Genomic DNA, 17,893 nt, shown 5'->3' with positions numbered 1-17,893 from the left:
TTTTTAAGTGAGCTTAAAGACCTTTAATTAGTTGCTTCAGATGTGTTTGATTAGGATTGGAGCTGAACTTTGCAGGACAGTCGATTGCCAGAAGCAGGGTTGAGCACCCCTGCCCTAGATATTGTTTGAAAGTGTTTTGATTCTTTATTGTTCATTCACACTTTACATTAGGGCTTCATTAGTTAACATTAGTTAATTCATTAGTTAACATTAAAAATTAAGAATTCTTCTGAACATTCATAAATCTTAGGTATTCCAATATTTAATAACATGTTAAAATCTAAAGTTGCAACTGTGTTAATGAGCTAACATGAACTACGACTTGTATCTTTTTCTGTTGCAAATGTAGCGATTTCTCATTGTGAATGTTAATGCATTAACTAAGATTAACTAATGAGGTCTTATTGTAAAGTTATATCCATTGGTCTTTATAGTTATTTTGTACTTTAATCTGTGTAAAACGTTATTAACTTTATTTTTCTGTATCGCTTTATTGTATTTAAATATTCAGTTATTTTTGTTATAAGAAAAAAGTTATTAAACCAGTTATAATGTATTATGACAACGTGATTCAAGTAGTTTTCCATTAAATTACATAATGTTCGGCCTGAATCATTGTTAATGTACATGATGAATTGTATATCGGACATTTTCATCAAAAAATCTGTCTTTCTGTGGCTCTAATAAAGTCTGTATGCTTCATTTATAGAGTTATTAATCAGTATCTGCAAAATCCACTATCGGTCGAACTCTAACTGCACAACAGAAACCAATTTTATTCTTTTAGGAATTACAGGAAAATAATGCATAAAGGATATGCTAACATCATTCGACACTATCCTGACATTCAGGATGTATGTGCAGTATGCATGAGGAGCCCACTGAGAGACTCCCACAGCAAGCCCCCCACTGAATTCAATTCCAGGAAATGCTTTACACAAAGTTTAATAAGGCTGTTCTGGGGAGCGAGATGTGTGTGCGTGCGTATGCGTGCTTGCTTACAAGCCTTTTTACTGGTGGTTTGGGAAGATCAATCAGAATCAATCCAGGTTGTGCTACTGTGGAGAAATATCCCATCCTACTCCTCCAGGATGCCTTTTGTAACTCCCTTATCACTGCCCATGTTATACCCTTCAATAGACAGAAAGAATGAAGGAGATCCAGAGACGTCTGGCAGGCTCTCAAAGGAGGGCACCGGCGAGCTGCGCACTATTCTGCAGCGATTTAATTAAAGTTAATAAGTGACAGCTTCTCTATAGGGAGGACTCGGCAATGCAGGTGTGCCACATTGATCTTTTCCACTGCCCCTGCAGAGCACACCACAGTATGCACACATGCTAGTAGATTCATATTAAAAGACTAACATCCAGCACAAGAGGGGGACTGCCGATGTCCCTCTCAAGGGCTTATGGGTCATTTAGTGGTCTACTTAATGAGTGCCACCTTGAACAGACACTTGTGGGTGGGTTGAACCAACAAGAATTCATTTAAGCAAAGTTTAGAGTTAATCAAGGATTAGTTGATCTGGGTTCTATTTTAAATTGAGCACCAGTTAATTTTCAGATTACCAAATCCGGGATTAGAATTTTAACCTGCACTTAAAATCTCCATCTATGATTAATTTTCTCTGCCATGATGGATTTGCCATTGTAATTAAATAGTAAGAATGTTAATATTCCTTATTCTAAACTCTGTCTCTGACATAAGTGGCTTTTGTCGATAAAGGAAATAAACTTGGCTCACCCACAGTTTCTGCCTTTGTTCAATCAGCCACATATTGTAACTTTATTTTATTTAAATTTTCTCACCTGTAAATTTAAAGTTAATCCCTAATTGAGATTTAAATCTGAGTTTAAAGTTATGGAGCAACAGGATTAATGTTAATCTATTTTAAATCTAAAATAAATACAGGATCAAAATGGTGGGTTAAATATAAACCTGCTTATTTTTAAACAAGGTTGGTAAAGTTTTGGGCAACAGAATTATTACATAAACCTTGATTTAAACAAGATTTAAGCTTCATTCTTTTAGGTGAGGTACCCATCCATAATGTCATTCTCTCCAAAGTAATAGTCGCATTAGTCTAAGTCTATTAGTCAAGAATTAATGTGCATATATAAATCATTTATCCATACGACAAAAAAAAGTTAATACACCAGGTCACTGTTTGTTTCTCACTGTAACAATAGTTTGAATTAAACCATTTAACTTAAACACACTTTAACACAGATAATATTACCTAAAATACTACTTTCTTTTTGTATTCAAAAACACTCTGCTATGTGCCCCATACATGTACTGATATACACAGAAGAGAAAGGTTTCTTTTAAAAACTTCGTCCTCTATGAATTCCCTAAATGTAACTCCATTCGGGAAATTAGATCACAGAAAAACTATTAAAATCATGGGCCACAAAGGATTTGCAATACAACCACTCTAGTTATAGAAGTCATCATTCACAATATATAATATAAAATTATATTTGCATTTGTATACGTGTTTTGTTCATGAAGACAGCAGAATGTTCCACAGAACTATAACATAAATTCATACATTTGTATAATGTATTATATAGATGTAATAATTGTAATTTAACAGTTATGAATTTTGGGTTATTTAACTTTCTGATGCATGAATGATAAAAATCACAGATGAACATTAGCCTTCAAATCTAATAAAAAGAAAGTCTTATAATTTGCTAAACTGCTCTGTGTCAAGAACATTTATCATAACTCAAATTAATAGTATGTTTGATAGTTTTCAATTTTATATTTCAATAATTAAGTCACTGTAGATCTGGAAAATTACCAATGAACAATATGCTCTTTAGATTAAACTACAATAAATACATTAAATCAATAAAACAATAACTCATTAATATCTTAATAAAAGTGTCCCTGTTAAAAATATTTTTATTGAATCATAAAAACGAGGGGGGGGGGGGACACAACAAAAATAAAAATAAATAATTGCAAAATAATAACTCTTATAATAAAATCCTCGCTAAAGTAGCAGTTTGGGAATCCATGTTCTGGAGATATGTGGTGCCTCACCAACTGCTGAATGTAAAATTATATTTGTCAGAAATCCACAGATGCTCCTTCAGCGCTGCAAATGTACAGTCAAGACATGACTATGCATGACAGCAATCTAGATGCCCTTCCCAGAACCCATTTCCATCTCCCTAAGGCTACAGGTAAAAAAAATGTCAAACACAGCATCGGCATTATGCAGCAGCTGCTATTATCTTAAGTGTCACAAAATGTGACGGTTACTGAGCCAAAACGGAGGTTAAATACAATCCAATGCCAATCAGAAGAGAACATTCTCCAGGACTAAACGCAACGGTAAATACAAAAGGGCTGGCTGGCGGCCCGTCAGATAGATTATTAAATTGACTTGTAAACAAGGCCAACCCTGTGTCAGTTTGTCTAAACAGGCTGATGAAGAGCAAGTGGAGGGATGCACCATCCAGACACGGTGCAGATGTCACCAGCATGATACGGAGTGTGGTTTTCTCCCCCATAATCCTCTCTTTGACACAGCGTCATACTGACAAGCATGCCTCCTGCTCTCGGCCGCTGTCCTCCTACTGAGCTAAATTCATTTGTTCATTCACTCCCAACATTATCCCCCTGAGGAACCACTACATTAGAGCTGATGAAATGCTCACAAAAGAGAGATGTCTCTCCCAATAACACAGCAGCACTTCAGGAAGACAAAAAACCTGGCAGCTCCGAGGCGTTCAGTAAAGTATTATTCTGACAGTCAGTCACTGCCACGACCATCCCGTCGTCTGTTTCTGCTCGTCCGGCTGAACCTGGACGTGACGGCGTGGAAGGGCTTTGTGTTGACAGGAGCCTGAGTGTGAGAGCATTCTGCCATCTTGCTTTATGGATCCTGCTTCTTAAATACTGCCCACTGAGTCAGGCTGAATCAATGGAGCTAAGCTCATGAGCACGGCTCATAGGTTCTTCCTCGGAGCGCACAGCCACACCGACCGTTTCCACACCTTATTTTTAGTCTCTATTGACTGGGACAGATTAGGTTTGAGACAGAAAAACTGACTGGACTCTTAACCTTTGAGTTTGCAATACTCTGAGACAGGAAGCAACAGGATGTCAGAAAAACAAGTTTTACTCAAGTAGTGGTAATCAATTTGACCACTCTCATACTTTAAGAGAATACACAAAGTAATACACAAAATGCTTAATGGCTTCTGATCATTTGCAAGTGTCTTTTTTAATTCTTTGGTTAGTCTCAGCAACATACCTCTTCTGACATTTTTTATCCATAGGCATTTAAAAAAAATGCTTCAACAAAGAGTTAGAAGCCTTATTTAAAGGTAAAACACCCAAAATACAAAAAGTAGTAATAAAAGATAAAAGACTACTACACAGGGACTACAAATGATGTATACTACCATTAAAAGGTTTGTGGTCAGTATAATATATATATATATATATATATATATATATATATATATATATATATATATATATATATATATATATATATATATATATATATATATGTGTGTACATTTAATGCGCATTTCCTACCTTATTTGTAAATAAAATTAATCTCCAAACCCTTCCTATCATTTCAGGTTTATCCATTGTTATTCAAATGCCAGAAATATATAGCTGGTTCTCCAATGAAAAACCACCAAATAACGTTTACACGTAGTTACATTATGATATGTAATTTTCAGAGGGTGGGGAGATGTATCTGTATTTTTCTGCATCTGCAAAAAAAAAAAAAAAATTATTCTTATTATTCCCAGTGAATAGGAGTTAAAACTCCCACCTGGGTGACACTACTCAAATAACAGACCATCCAAAACCATCTTTAAAATATTAGCTAGTAATGTTACAACAATAAAATCAGGGAGGACTTTAACTGTTAGCAACACCACCATATGCAAAACTAAGGGGAAAATAACATCTTAATGTTCAAAATGTTCAGAGGATTGTTTCTTTCTTTTCCTGCTTGTAATTATAAAAATTCTAAAACATTTTTTTTAATTTACCTCGTTGACAATAACGTATATCTTCAAACATACACTGTATATGACCAAAATTATTATTATTTTTTTTTAGTGGACTTTTACATTTTTCTCTGCTTGAGAAAACATAAAAATATACAGTTATAGCGTTTTGGGGTTTTTTTCTTCCTGTGATTTAGTCAAATTGGTTCTGCATAAAATACAATGTGATTTTCGGCAGTTGAGATCCGAAAGCAACAGTGCATTTATCCACTACCTCACGCATGAAATCAGTCACAGCCCTGCAAACCAATGAGAACACACTACAATCCTGAAGACTCATAACAACAAAGCGGAGGAGACAAAGCTGCAGAGAATCCGCTCGCCCGGAAGCTTCCGTAACTGACGTAGATTCACTATTCAAAAACTCTGCATGCACCGATTCCATTTTCACTCCAAATTTCTCTAACTGGAATATCAATCATTGGGATCACAATTCATCATTACAAATTCAAAAATGTTACATATAAATCAAAACAAAGTGACATATGTCCTCATACACTGTTGTTTGACAACCTCAAAGCTCAAATCGATGAATTTTGTGGCATCAAATGTATGTATGTTCTGCTTCAAGTAGCACGTTAGTGAGATAACTGAGAAAATTTCCATGAATGAAATAGGCTACTTTTGATATGATGGAAAATCTGGCCTCAAAGTAAACACACATTTTTAGATTATTTCTTTGCTATTGTTGTGCAACATTTACTATTACAGCTGAGCAGTTATTTGAAGTAGCTGGGGTCTATTACTGTGGTATCACCGATTTCAGACTTTCTCACCCCTAAACTAAAAAACTATAGTGCTTCACATGTAGGTCAGATAGCTGCTGTCTAAGTAGGTGGTGTCTGGCAATGCAATGTGAACTAGAGTTTAGGCTGATAGTAGGAATATGTCAGACTACTGTTCAGTTAGACTCTAGTGACTTTACCTCATGAGTGCTTGGACTTTGGCTGCATGTCTCTCCTCTAGTTCAGCCAGTCTCTTCTTCGAGCTGTCCACCTCCTGCCTGAGCCCAGCAGAGTGCTCCATCTCTCCATCCAGGAGACTGCGCAGAGACCTGTGGCAAAGAGTATAACAACAGTAAGAAACACACACACACACCTGACCCACTTTTCCTAAGCTATCTTTAATGACTACAAATGCACATGATAATTACCCAGCTGCACATTATTGAACGTGCACATCATTGTAATTTTCCCCAAAAAAGACCTGACACTCACTGAAACTGAAGCTTTTGATTTGTTTTGTTTTTATTTTTATTTTCAACAAAATGGTCAGTGAAATCTCAATATTATACAGTATATTTAGGTCACGATGCAAGTCATTTTCTATTTGTGGTTTGCAATTTTTTGGATCGCTCTAAACAAAAATAGGCTGAATATAGTTAAAATCCAAGATATATGTTATACAGAATACAGAATAATGTTAAAATATCAACTCACCAACTCTGCATTTATTAGATTAAAAAACACAGAACAAAACAGCAATATTATAAAAGGTTATTACAGAATTCATTTTAATATGGTAACAATCTACCCAAGCAATATTTATTCTTATTACAAGTTAAAAACAGTTGTACTGCTTAATATTTTTGTGGAAACTGTAATGCCTTTTTCAGGATTCTCTCATGAACAGAAAATTCAAAAGAACAGCATTATCTGAAATAAAACAAATAGTTTTTAATTTTACTTCAAGATTTATTTTACTTTTAATCAATTCAACTTATTTTTGTTTAAGAAATAGTGTTGGTTTTGTTACATCAGCAATACTTATAAAAATATTGATTTATATATACTAATTAAAAGTAAACTTAAATTAATAACTTGAATAGTAGTTTTTATTGTAAAGATTTGAATAACAGTTATGTTGGATACCTAAGCCAGCACCAAGGCAGGACAGGCCACAATCATCAGAACGAATTTCTGATATTGGTTAAAATCATTCTGACCTAAAAGAATTCTTTAACAACAGATTTCCACACAAATTTCTTAGGATCGTATTTCATTAAATGAACAAAAAATCCATAAGACTGTAATATTCACTGCAATCAGTAAAATCTTACGTGTTCTGCTCGGTGAGTTCATCTTTTCTGTTCATCATGGCAACAATGGCTTGCCGCAGTTCAGCTAAGGAGAAAAAAAAATCAGTGTTATAAAGTTTTAAACAATTTGCGTTTAAACTGTTTTAATGTTTGAGGTGTAAACACTTTGGAGCTGATTCACCATGTTCATGGACCCACACACAATAGTGGACACATTCTAGATTTATTTTTAGATTTATTTAGCACTATCTGATCACTTCTGTATTTTCTTTGATATATCTGCTACCACTGAATCTAGATCCGTCTCATAAGAGATGAAATGTGCTAAAACTTTAGCCACATTTAAATCCAGACTCAAAACTCATCTGTTTAGCTGTGCTTTTATTGAATGTGCAAACTAATTTCAATGTATTTTATACATAATCATTTTCTTTGTCTTCATCTTTAACTGCTTTAAATTCATTTAAAAAACATTTTTAAATCATTTGAAAAAAAAAATAATTTGTTGTTTTATATTGTTGTGATTACTTTTAAATTATAATTTTACTTCCTTTCATGTAAAGCACTTTGAATTGCCATTGTGTATGAAATATACCTTAAGGTATCAAAACCAACTCAAAATGAACAATGGCTTTTGTCCTCACCTGACTCAGAAAAAAACATGACTTCTGAACAATAAGACTCAATATCTCAGTGGGATTTAATGTCCCACACCTGTCTTCATTCTTTTAGTAAGGTTTACTGTTTCATACCGCTGACATTTTCATTTGTGTAGCACCACAGAACTAATAAAGAGAACTATGCACGGCTTAAAATACCAGCCAGACATTATTTTCTTTAAAATGAGGGTGACGTGAAAGGGTAAGGCATTTATAACACAGCTGTAAGGAGCGCCTCTGCAGATTTTGTCTCAAAACACATTAGCCTGTGAATAATCCGAGTGAAACATAAAGCTCTGACTGGGAAGCATTATTATAGCACTTGAAACACTAAGGAAAAAACGGCAACACTCGGTACGGTCTAAATCCAGAATGGTGAGTGAAAAGGAAAGAGAGAGCCAGTTTCTTTGTTGTTGCACTCTGAAAGCTGGATAGCCTGGCACTAGGTAACCTAGATAACCCCAACAACACGGCTCCGAAAGACAAAGTCTGAACGCTCCTATCAGTCCATTATCAATTAATGAATCTCAGAGGAACCGCAGGCTTGGACAGAGCCATCTATATAAACCTGGCTGGTCCGATCCGCATTTAACAAGCTAAAAGTACTTTCAACAAAAGAAAGTCAAAGATGTCTTTGTTTTGTTTTTTTTGAAGAAGAACAACAACACTGGTATCTTTGAACAGTGATATAGCTCAGTTACTGTCTCTCTAACAGAAAGAGCTTAGCAGACCACCGGAGATCAATTTGGCAGCCATAGGCGTAATCAGAAACCGCTTCACTTGTATGCAATGTCCCTTTCAAAAACTAATTGCAGAAAATGGTTACAACAAAAGGACAACATTTGTTTTAAGGAGTTTTTTCAGTCTGGCTACTGTAATAAGTCTGGCCAAGTTATACACTGAGGACATGAGTTGATGAAAAAGGGATAGAAATTAGATTACCAAAAAAAAAAAAAAATTAATACTGGGCATGCAACATATTGTCTCAAATGAATAAGTCAATAAAAAAAAACATCCTGAGTCAAAAGCAACTCTTGAAAATTAGTTATATTATATTTTTAATAAAATATAACTTCAACCCTTCAGAAAAAAATAAACCCAAAGGCAAAAGAAAAACATATATTCAGTAATAAACCCAAACTCAAGATAAACTCCCAAAAAATTATATTAATAACAATAATATTTACCATACAACCATACAAATTTACTCATAATTAAAGTAGCATGTGAATTAATAATCAAAACTGTTGAAAAAAAATCTACAGAGGTGACATAAGGGACCCCCGTTGCTGACTGAAATGGTTCAGTTTAATTTCCCGCTGGCAATCTCAGTTTATGCAGTTTCCTCGGTTTCCGCGATACCGAAATTTCAGTTGTTAGACCAATACCAGTTGGTACAGTTTCACAGGAAATGTAAACTGATATTTCTTACTGACACTCTACAGCAAAAGAAAGAAATAATGGACTTAAAACTATTTTTAACTGGTGAAAATACTAGTGTTGTAATAATTTTGGCCACCTCTGTATGTCTATGATTGTCTGCGTGCTCAATGCTGCAAACATTGTATGAACTGAAATCTTTGAGGCCCTTAAAAGAATGCTCATACAAATAGACACTATTGCTAACATTTCCAAATACAGTAGATATACAAAGTTGCTGCAATAATATTACTTTGGAATGGGAGAAAGTGAAAGGCACAATATGGCTGAATAGTACTGCCTTCTGAAGAGCCAATTGCTATTTGGTAAAAGTCATCAGATCACTGCAGCTGCTGTTAGAAGCTCAGGTGAACAGCGTTGGATAATGTGATGTTTTCCTATTCAAAGAGATAGGCGCTGTACTTGAATGACTGAAATAGCTGTCCGAGACGCATTTCAAAGATGGCCGCAAAGTGAAATGACTTGCCTTAAAAGGACTCTGTTATTACGCACTGCCTATCAGCTGCTTTCAAATGCTTCTGTATTTGTCATACATGCGAGACCAAAAAGGGGACAGAAACTGGCTTACTGTTTTTATAAGCTAAACCTTTCACATTATCATGAAATTCACAACATTCCCGAATTTTTTAATATTGAGCAAAGATTACTGAGATAATATGCTAATATTCAATGTATCACCGAGCCCTACCACTGAATGCTGTAACGACCAATCAGAATCAATTATTTCAGAGCGTGGTCTACAATTATGTACTCTGAGGCAAGAGCACACTTTCTAAAGCATCCTCGGTATTTAATTATGGAACCAGGCCTGGATAACAGCAGCTCATATTTAGAAGATCGCATGGAGTCTTATGTGCTGGAAAATTATCAGGATACTCGTTAATTTCCTCCGTGAAAATCTCTATACAGTTAGAGGAAACATCAATGCACAAGGGCTTCATCGAATACTTCTTGCATCCTTTGATTTCGTCTTATGTGTGGATTATCTGGTTTTACTTATTGGTGCAAATTTTCAGTTTCATTAGCTCTGCGAAGTAATAAACAATATGATTTGCAGCCGGCCAATGTTAACTACCTATTAAGCATGTATTATTATTATGTTGAGCTATTATGACTGATGACTGTCTGATGACCTGACTCTTGGTAATGTATTTTACCCCCCGACTCTATATGATTCGACTATCAGTCGATTCGGGCAAGATTCAACAATTCTGATTCAACTATGTAAATCCTTAGTCGGCGACACCCATAGTGTACATGTTTTATATTAAGGACTGTATGCAAGCTGCTTAGTCCATATTTCACATAACGTACAGTACAGGAAATTGTACGAAACAAATCTGTTGATAAGGCTGTTTTTCATCCACTCAAGGAATTTTGTAAATAGGCTATGTGCTGCACTGTGCAGGGTAACGCTAAACAGGAGCAAAGAAGTGTGTGTGCAGGAGAAGGATCTGAAGGAGAATTGTTGCGGAAGAGCCCATTCCCTTTCCCAGAGCACCTCATCTGGAGGAGGAGAAACACACCAGGATGAGGTGGTCCAAGTATGTTTGTAATCCTTAGAGGAAGCAGGCAAGTAAGGAGCCGAAGCTTTGACTTTCTTCCCAGAAAGCAAGGTTCACAGACAGCAGTCTGACACACCTGGCACTGGTTCACATTTAGCACAGGCTTTTCATCAAAGGCTATTTACGGTGCATTATCTGCATGGAGATTCCCTCTGGAGTAACCTGGGATTAAGTGTCTGCTTAAAAGCACAATGGGGTCACCCCTGCTAGGGACTGAACCTGCAGCTTTGTGTTACAATTAGGAGGGTAACTATACACTCATATCACCATTCGGTTCGATACATGCGATCTAAAAAAAGGGTTACTCTAATGATACTTTAAACAAAAAGCAAAGAAAAATTCTAAGGGGTTAGTGCTATTATTATAACTATTATTTTAAATTAAAGTTTACAGAAACTGCTGTTAATAAAAATGCTAAAATTAGTATTCCATCATGGGTGGACCTGAACAGGCTTGGAATTGGTTCTGGTGCCCAACGCACAGGGTAATGGCAACACCAAAATAGAAAAGTTCATGATTCTGCTTAGCTGAAAATTAGGATTGCCAAGATGCAGAAAATGTTTGGCAAAGTTTCCAGACATTTACCGGAGATTTTCTGTCCCTTTGCAACCTTATTGAAAATACAAATCTTTTAGTGTAATTTACTGCATTCTGCATTATCAGGATGAATTTTATATTTTAAAGCACAATACAGCATGGCATGATACTATCAGTACACCCCTAGTCACAAGCAAAAAGGTATTTGCAATCAATTACTTCAATGTTTCCATATCGTCAAAGGAAATTAACTTAATGTTCCAGCCAAAAAACGAGAATCCTGTCATTATTTACTCATCCTCATGTCATTACAAACCTTTATAACTTTCTTTCTTGTGTGGAAATGTAAAGAAGACTTTTTCAGACTGCTGGTAACCAAACCATTTTGGTTACGTTTGACTTCCACTGAATGGACAACAACAAAAAATAAAGATTTCTCAAAATACCTTATTTTGTGTCTTACAGAAGAAATATATTCATTTTTTCAAAAAAACTTAGCACATTACAAATTTTCATTGTTTGTGGAGTATCTTTTTATGAATGGCTGACTTATAGTTGTTTCTGCATTTTAAAAAAATAAAATAATGTTAGAAATCCACAATTATTTTTTCACGGAATAAAAGAAAAGTCTGTGGAGTACATAAATGCACATAATGATCCAAGTCAAAACCTGTCTACTTTATAGCTCATAAAAAACAAAATAGCATTTCCATGCCTTAAAAGTAATGTTTGTGGTACCCATAATTAAATAGCAGTTAATATGTTATTAAGGCATACTGAGAAAGCCATCTTTGATCTGAAATTGAATTTGACTCATGTCTTTGAGCACAAGCAGATTCGGGCACCCTGCATTTTCTTGCTTTCATCTTTTCTCTTTTTTATTTTTGAAAGCTGAAGTATAACTTGACCAGTCACCTCCAGCCCCATCTCAGAGTTGTGTCCAGACAAAAGACAGAGAGAGAAAGAGGAACAAGGTGAGAGTATTTCACACTGAACCAACAGTGCCCTCATCTGGAAAGAGGAGGTATGAAGGGGTGAATCAAAAGAATAGAAATCCAGTCCAAAATTATGTCTGTCCCTACAAACATAGTATGTCTTAGCAGCACAAAAACATTAAGTTGTTAGATCACCATCATAATTTCCAGTTTCAAAGTCATAATTTCCAGTTTCAAAGTCATATGGCCGATATTTAAACAGCCTCACATCTGCACCAAACCACTAGACAACAGAGCTGTAGTCAAGGCAGTTTACCTCAATGATGCCATCTGTCCACAGCCCAAATCCTCAAAGACCTAAATGCTTTAGATGTAACTCAAATACAGAAAAGTGTACAGTTCACACAAGTGAACAGTTCACTCAAAAATGAAAGCTGTCATTACACATATTAAAAATAATGATTCTATCAGTGCTTAACTGTCTGCTGCAATTTTTTTTTTTTTTTTTTTTATTTTTTTTATGAAAACTTAAAGATAATTTCTGCAGAATCAACAAGCTTTTATTCATACAACGACAAAGTTCATAGCAACCACAGACTGTCAAACTTCAATAAAAGCTATACAGTGGGGCTCGAAAGTTTGGGCACCCCTTGCAGAATCTGTAAAAATGTGAATAACTTTAGAGCCCCACTGCATTGCCTCCACTACATCTTGGATGCCCTGGGGGTAAGCAGATAAACATCAAATTTTAGTTTTTGGTTTCATTATTTCTTTGATGGCAAAGCTACATTTTCTGTAGCTATTACAGTCTTCAGTGTCACATGAGTCTTCTAGAGTCTTTAGAAACCTAGTATGCTGATTTACTGCTCAATAAACATTTCTTATTTGTATTAATGTTGAAAACAATTGTGCTACTTAATATGCTTGTGGCAACCTGATACTTTTTTTAGGAATCTTTGAGGGACAGAAAGTTTAAAAAACAGCATTTATTTGACAGCAATAGTTTGTTAAATGTCTAGTCTGACTTTTGATCACTTGCAAATACACATGGCTGATTATTCATTTTTCAAATAAAAATCAATCTTACTGATATTTAACTATTAAACATTGTTAGAGCTTGGCCATTGTATTCAAAACAGCTGTGTGAACATACAAATCTTCAAACTGTGTTCAATGGTAAAACAGCATAACCTTTAGAAATATAATTAAAAAGAGCCTAAGACCCAAGTAAGATCTCTGGACAATTATATAGTTTATCTCAGGTTAACTCACCAATGGTCATGGATTCGGGAAGGCCAGGGGTCGGCAAAACACTGGTCACAGGCGCAATCTGTACTGGTAAGTCTGACTCCGCGCTGAGACAGAAAAAAGTAATAAAGACTATAAGCATCAGTCTTCAAAGAAGAAATTTTACTTACAGAAATCTTACAAAAATGTGTTCTTTTGTATCAGATACCTAAACTGGAGTTGGCTTTGTTTTTCACTGTCAGCTGGTGGACTTGAGCTCTCCTTCTGTCCATGAAATTTGACATTCTCAACTGAACTGCCAGCTGTAAGCACAAAAATAACAACTTTCTCCATGCCAGGACCGTACTTACACATAACACACTCAATTACGTGGTGCTTTATTTTGAGTAAATTTTTTACATTTGGAATTTTTCAAAGACACATAAAAATGCCGACACATAAAAAAGGACAAGACTGTGAAAACATACCAAGATGTCCCTGAATGAGGACATCGTCTGACAACCCCTGGGCCTGACCTTGTTGTGTGTAGGGCTCGCTGGGGGCCAGAGGTATGAGAATGTGTGAGTTGTCATTGTCAGTGAGGATTTGCCTTGGACTCCATGTGGAAACACTTGATAAACTCCCCACAACCAGCCTATGTAGAGCAGAATCTTATGGTCATACTTTATTTGAATGTGTCTTTATTACAATGTCATTTCACAATTAAAATTAATGAATTAACAACATGTATTTACTATAGGGTTTGGTTTATGTTAGCTTCTTTTATAGTTACCACTATAGTAAAAGTTTGGGGTAGGTAAAATTTTGTAAATGTTTTTTAAAATCACATATGCCTATAGAGTAAAACTTATTCATATCAAAATAAATATTTTGAAATATTACTGTAATACACTAACTGTTTAAAATGGCTATACTGTTTTAATGTATCTTAAAATGTAACTTATTCCTGTGATGCATTCCATTACTTCAGTCTTAAGTTGTTTGATCTTTCAGAAATCATTCTAATATTCTGTTATGGTGATGAGAATGGAGAACAGTTATGCTGCTTAATATTTTTGTGGAAACCGTGGCACATTTTTATTCAGGATCACCTGATAAATATAATGTTTTTATTTTAAATACAATTTCTATGTATCTTTACAAACGTATTTGCTGATTCACTTTTGATCAATATTAACTTATTTTAAAAAAATAAAAATAAAAAAACAAACTGACCCCAGACTTTTGAACATTACTGTACATGTGACAAGTGTTACAAGCGTTATTATAAAGTTAATAGTTTATTAATATATATCTATTTTTAACCGTCAATTTAAGTCCATTGAATTCAAGTCTCACTTCATTCTGATTTTGATTAACGCAACAAATAAACCAAAATGTCAAGTAAACTCACTGCTCCCCATTCCCATGATCCTCTTCTGGAGGCTCTGGCCTGCTCTTTCCATAAATATCATCCTCTTCCTCCTCCTCATTGTCAATGCTCTTGGTATCAGGCAATACTCCGTTCTGCGGGGGTGTTTCAGCCCAGCTTACAATACCAGGCTCAGTCAGGCCGTTATAAACAGAAGAGGTGGAGTCCGGAGGGTCCAGAGCCTCCTCCGAACTCACATGACCCACCATACTCTTCCTGAGACTCCTCACAACGTCCTCACCAGCCTCGTCCTCATCTTCCACTCCCGCGTCCAAGTCATCATCAAAGGAGATGATGTTTGTGATCTTCTTTTTACGTCTGCGTTCTTTTCTTAAACCGGAATCTAAAACGAAAGTAAAAAGAATAATATGAGGGTGACTAAATGATGCCTGAATCTCAATTATCAATAGCAATATAACACTACAACAACAATAATTAGTGGAAAAAAAATGGAAATAAACACACATTTAGAAAAAAAAATTAACAACCTGTAAGTGAGGCAATACCTTTAAAAGGACATCTTGGTACTGTAATTACCCTTAAAAGTTTCATAGGACATAATCGAAAAAGCAAAATTGGAAAATAAACTGTTGCGGCTTCATTTCAAACTAAATCAGTCCAAAACAGCTTGTTAAAAACAAAAGTTCTGCTCTGATTAGTAAACACCTTCGAACATTTATTCCTTATGATTACTTAATAAGGTTGGTGTGTTCTGAAGCTCCCCTTCTTTTGATGTAGAAATCTTCTCCAGTTAATTTCTTCTGCTTAGTCCATTGAGATCAGACGCAAGTACAAACCAGAATACACTGGAGAGCTGATTCAGTAGAACCTGAAGCTTTATTTCTAATTCAAAGTGACACTGACGTTTTTTTTTTTTTCATGTTTAATACTGTAAAAAGCTTGCTTTAAAGGAAACTATCGTATAAAGTACTATACTACTTGTACTATATAAATAAAAATATTTGATTTGACTAAGTGCCGAAATGTAGCGCTTATGCAAAAATATCTACTTCATTATGATAGGATGCTTTCTTAATCGCTCTTTTCTCACTAATTTCATTTGTTTATTCTGTTATTGATAGGTAAGTGTGCAGCACATATTACATATTCAGTAACAGTACAGCGATGCTCAGGTATTTCAGATAACTTCTTAACCCCAAGAAGAGAACGAAAAAAAATTAGCTGCGAGTACATCAGAGCCTTAAGGGTACATATTATTACTCTACATTACAAATATGAATCTTTTAGGTGTAGATAAAGTACAAAGTTGTCCCTTCAGGGGTTGCTAACACAGTGACAAGCTGTACTCCTAAAAGTACAATGTTTGCACATATTTCTGACAGTTCATGTGGATTTCTGTTATGGTTTGTGACAAGTACCAGCAGAAGTGCTGCGGGGCAGGACAGGCAGTGGGTCTGATGGAGCATCCGTGCGAGGGATGAAACCAGGGACCACCGCAGTTGCGGTACCGATTTCCCGCAGAAGAGTGCTGACACCTTGAGTAGACTCTTTCCACAAACTGCTCATGCCCTGTGTGGACTCCTTAAGCAAGTGGGACACAGACGTCCCCCCTCGGCCCTGGCCATTTAGGTCCATGTTGTCGATGTTGATGGCAAACAATATGGAATTGAGCCCTATTGACACACAAACTGAATTCAGACTTGCACAGTGAAGGATTCAGAGCTACACATTATAATACAACTACAATTGGCAAATACCTCACTTAAATATTACCTGCAGCCATGGTGGGCAACATACTGGCTCTCTCCTCATCCAGGACAAAAGCCCAGTCTTCATAGAAGGCACTAAATGTGGGGCAGATTAAATGACCAAAGAACCTTCAATAAGTTAGAGTCTTACTGATATGTAAAGAAAAACAACAATGAAAGACAACAGAAGCCATCCACAACAGTGAATTGTGGGTGTCTATACCTAAGGTGGGCATGGTCTGCCAGAAGCATGTGAAGATAGCGTTCGAGCGAGTGTTCGTTCAGGGCACAACGAAGCCATGCCCGGCCCCGTCCCTGCTCAGATGTGATATTCCGCAGAGAATAGAAGCGCTGCAACTCATGACGGTTGAGGTGCTCCTTCACATAAAACCAGAACGTCAGCTCTGCAACACAAAATAGACACCTGTATGAACCAGCATGTTAATGTTCTCGGTTCCTCATAATAAAACATTCTGACAGATAGAGAACATAACATAAGTTGTATAAAAGGAGGTAATTTTGTCAACGAGAAACACAAACGTTCTATGATTATTTGAAACAAGTTTTTAGCTCTGTATTTATATCGCTCTAAAAATTTTGGATTTTTATCTGTTGCTGGATTAAATGATTGGTGCATTTTACTTGGTCAGCTGTATGTATGTAACTCATCTTCATATGGGTAACATAGGGCTCAGGAGGTCATACTTGTCTGGGCTCTGTCACATTTAGGTATTGCAGCCTTGTGGTTAAATATCTGGGCTGGAAACCACAGGTCGTGGGTTCAGATGTGACCATTTTCATACAAATATTTTTTTTTTTGCTCACCAAGGAATTTATTTGATCAAAAATACAGTAAAAACTGTAATCCGGTGAAATATAACTGCACTTTTAAATAACTGTTTTCTATATTATTCACTCCTGTAATTGCAAAGCTGAATTTCAAGCAGTCATTGCTCTAGTCACGTGATCCTTAAGAATCTTTCCACTATGCAGATTTGGGGCCCAAGAAATATTGGTAACACTTTACTTAAAACCTTTATGTATAATGCATTATAAAAGTAGTTTTAATGCATCAGTTATGCCTTGTAATACACCTTATAATGCATAGTACATAGTCGTGAATAATTATAACCACAGTTAATACATTATACCGCTTATCAATTCATTGATACTCACTGCATTTTAAATTTGGTTATAATTATTTACCACAATATTTTGTGGAAACTAAATATTGTAGAAACTTGTTTTTCTGTAAAGTTGCTTTGCAATGGTTTGTATCGTAAAAAGCGCTTTACAAATA

At 35.6% G+C, this 17,893-nt stretch overlaps 1 protein-coding gene across 5 annotated transcripts in view; it reads right to left on the bottom strand.

The window, feature by feature from the left end:
• Window positions 1–17,893, bottom strand: part of LOC127969530 (sorting nexin-29-like) — a 138,069-nt gene that overhangs the window by 115,951 nt on the left and 4,225 nt on the right. For 3 of the 5 annotated variants that reach the window (XM_052571571.1, XM_052571570.1, XM_052571567.1), the window contains exons 5-13: window positions 16,817–16,997; window positions 16,619–16,689; window positions 16,264–16,518; window positions 14,867–15,227; window positions 13,941–14,107; window positions 13,682–13,775; window positions 13,498–13,580; window positions 7,111–7,174; window positions 5,977–6,105 (exon numbers count right to left, since the gene is read on the bottom strand). In XM_052571571.1, the coding sequence (XP_052427531.1) occupies window positions 5,977–6,105; window positions 7,111–7,174; window positions 13,498–13,580; window positions 13,682–13,775; window positions 13,941–14,107; window positions 14,867–15,227; window positions 16,264–16,518; window positions 16,619–16,689; window positions 16,817–16,997 (1,405 nt within the window). The remainder of the gene's footprint in view (window positions 1–5,976; window positions 6,106–7,110; window positions 7,175–13,497; window positions 13,581–13,681; window positions 13,776–13,940; window positions 14,108–14,866; window positions 15,228–16,263; window positions 16,519–16,618; window positions 16,690–16,816; window positions 16,998–17,893) is intronic. The other 2 variants (XM_052571569.1, XM_052571568.1) reach the window with 2 other exon arrangements.

Source organism: Carassius gibelio, chromosome B12, assembly GCF_023724105.1.
Source record: "Carassius gibelio isolate Cgi1373 ecotype wild population from Czech Republic chromosome B12, carGib1.2-hapl.c, whole genome shotgun sequence".
In the NCBI taxonomy this organism is placed as follows: domain Eukaryota; kingdom Metazoa; phylum Chordata; class Actinopteri; order Cypriniformes; family Cyprinidae; genus Carassius; species Carassius gibelio.
Note: the sequence above shows the minus strand (reverse complement) of the source record. Positions and strands in the feature narration are given on the sequence as shown.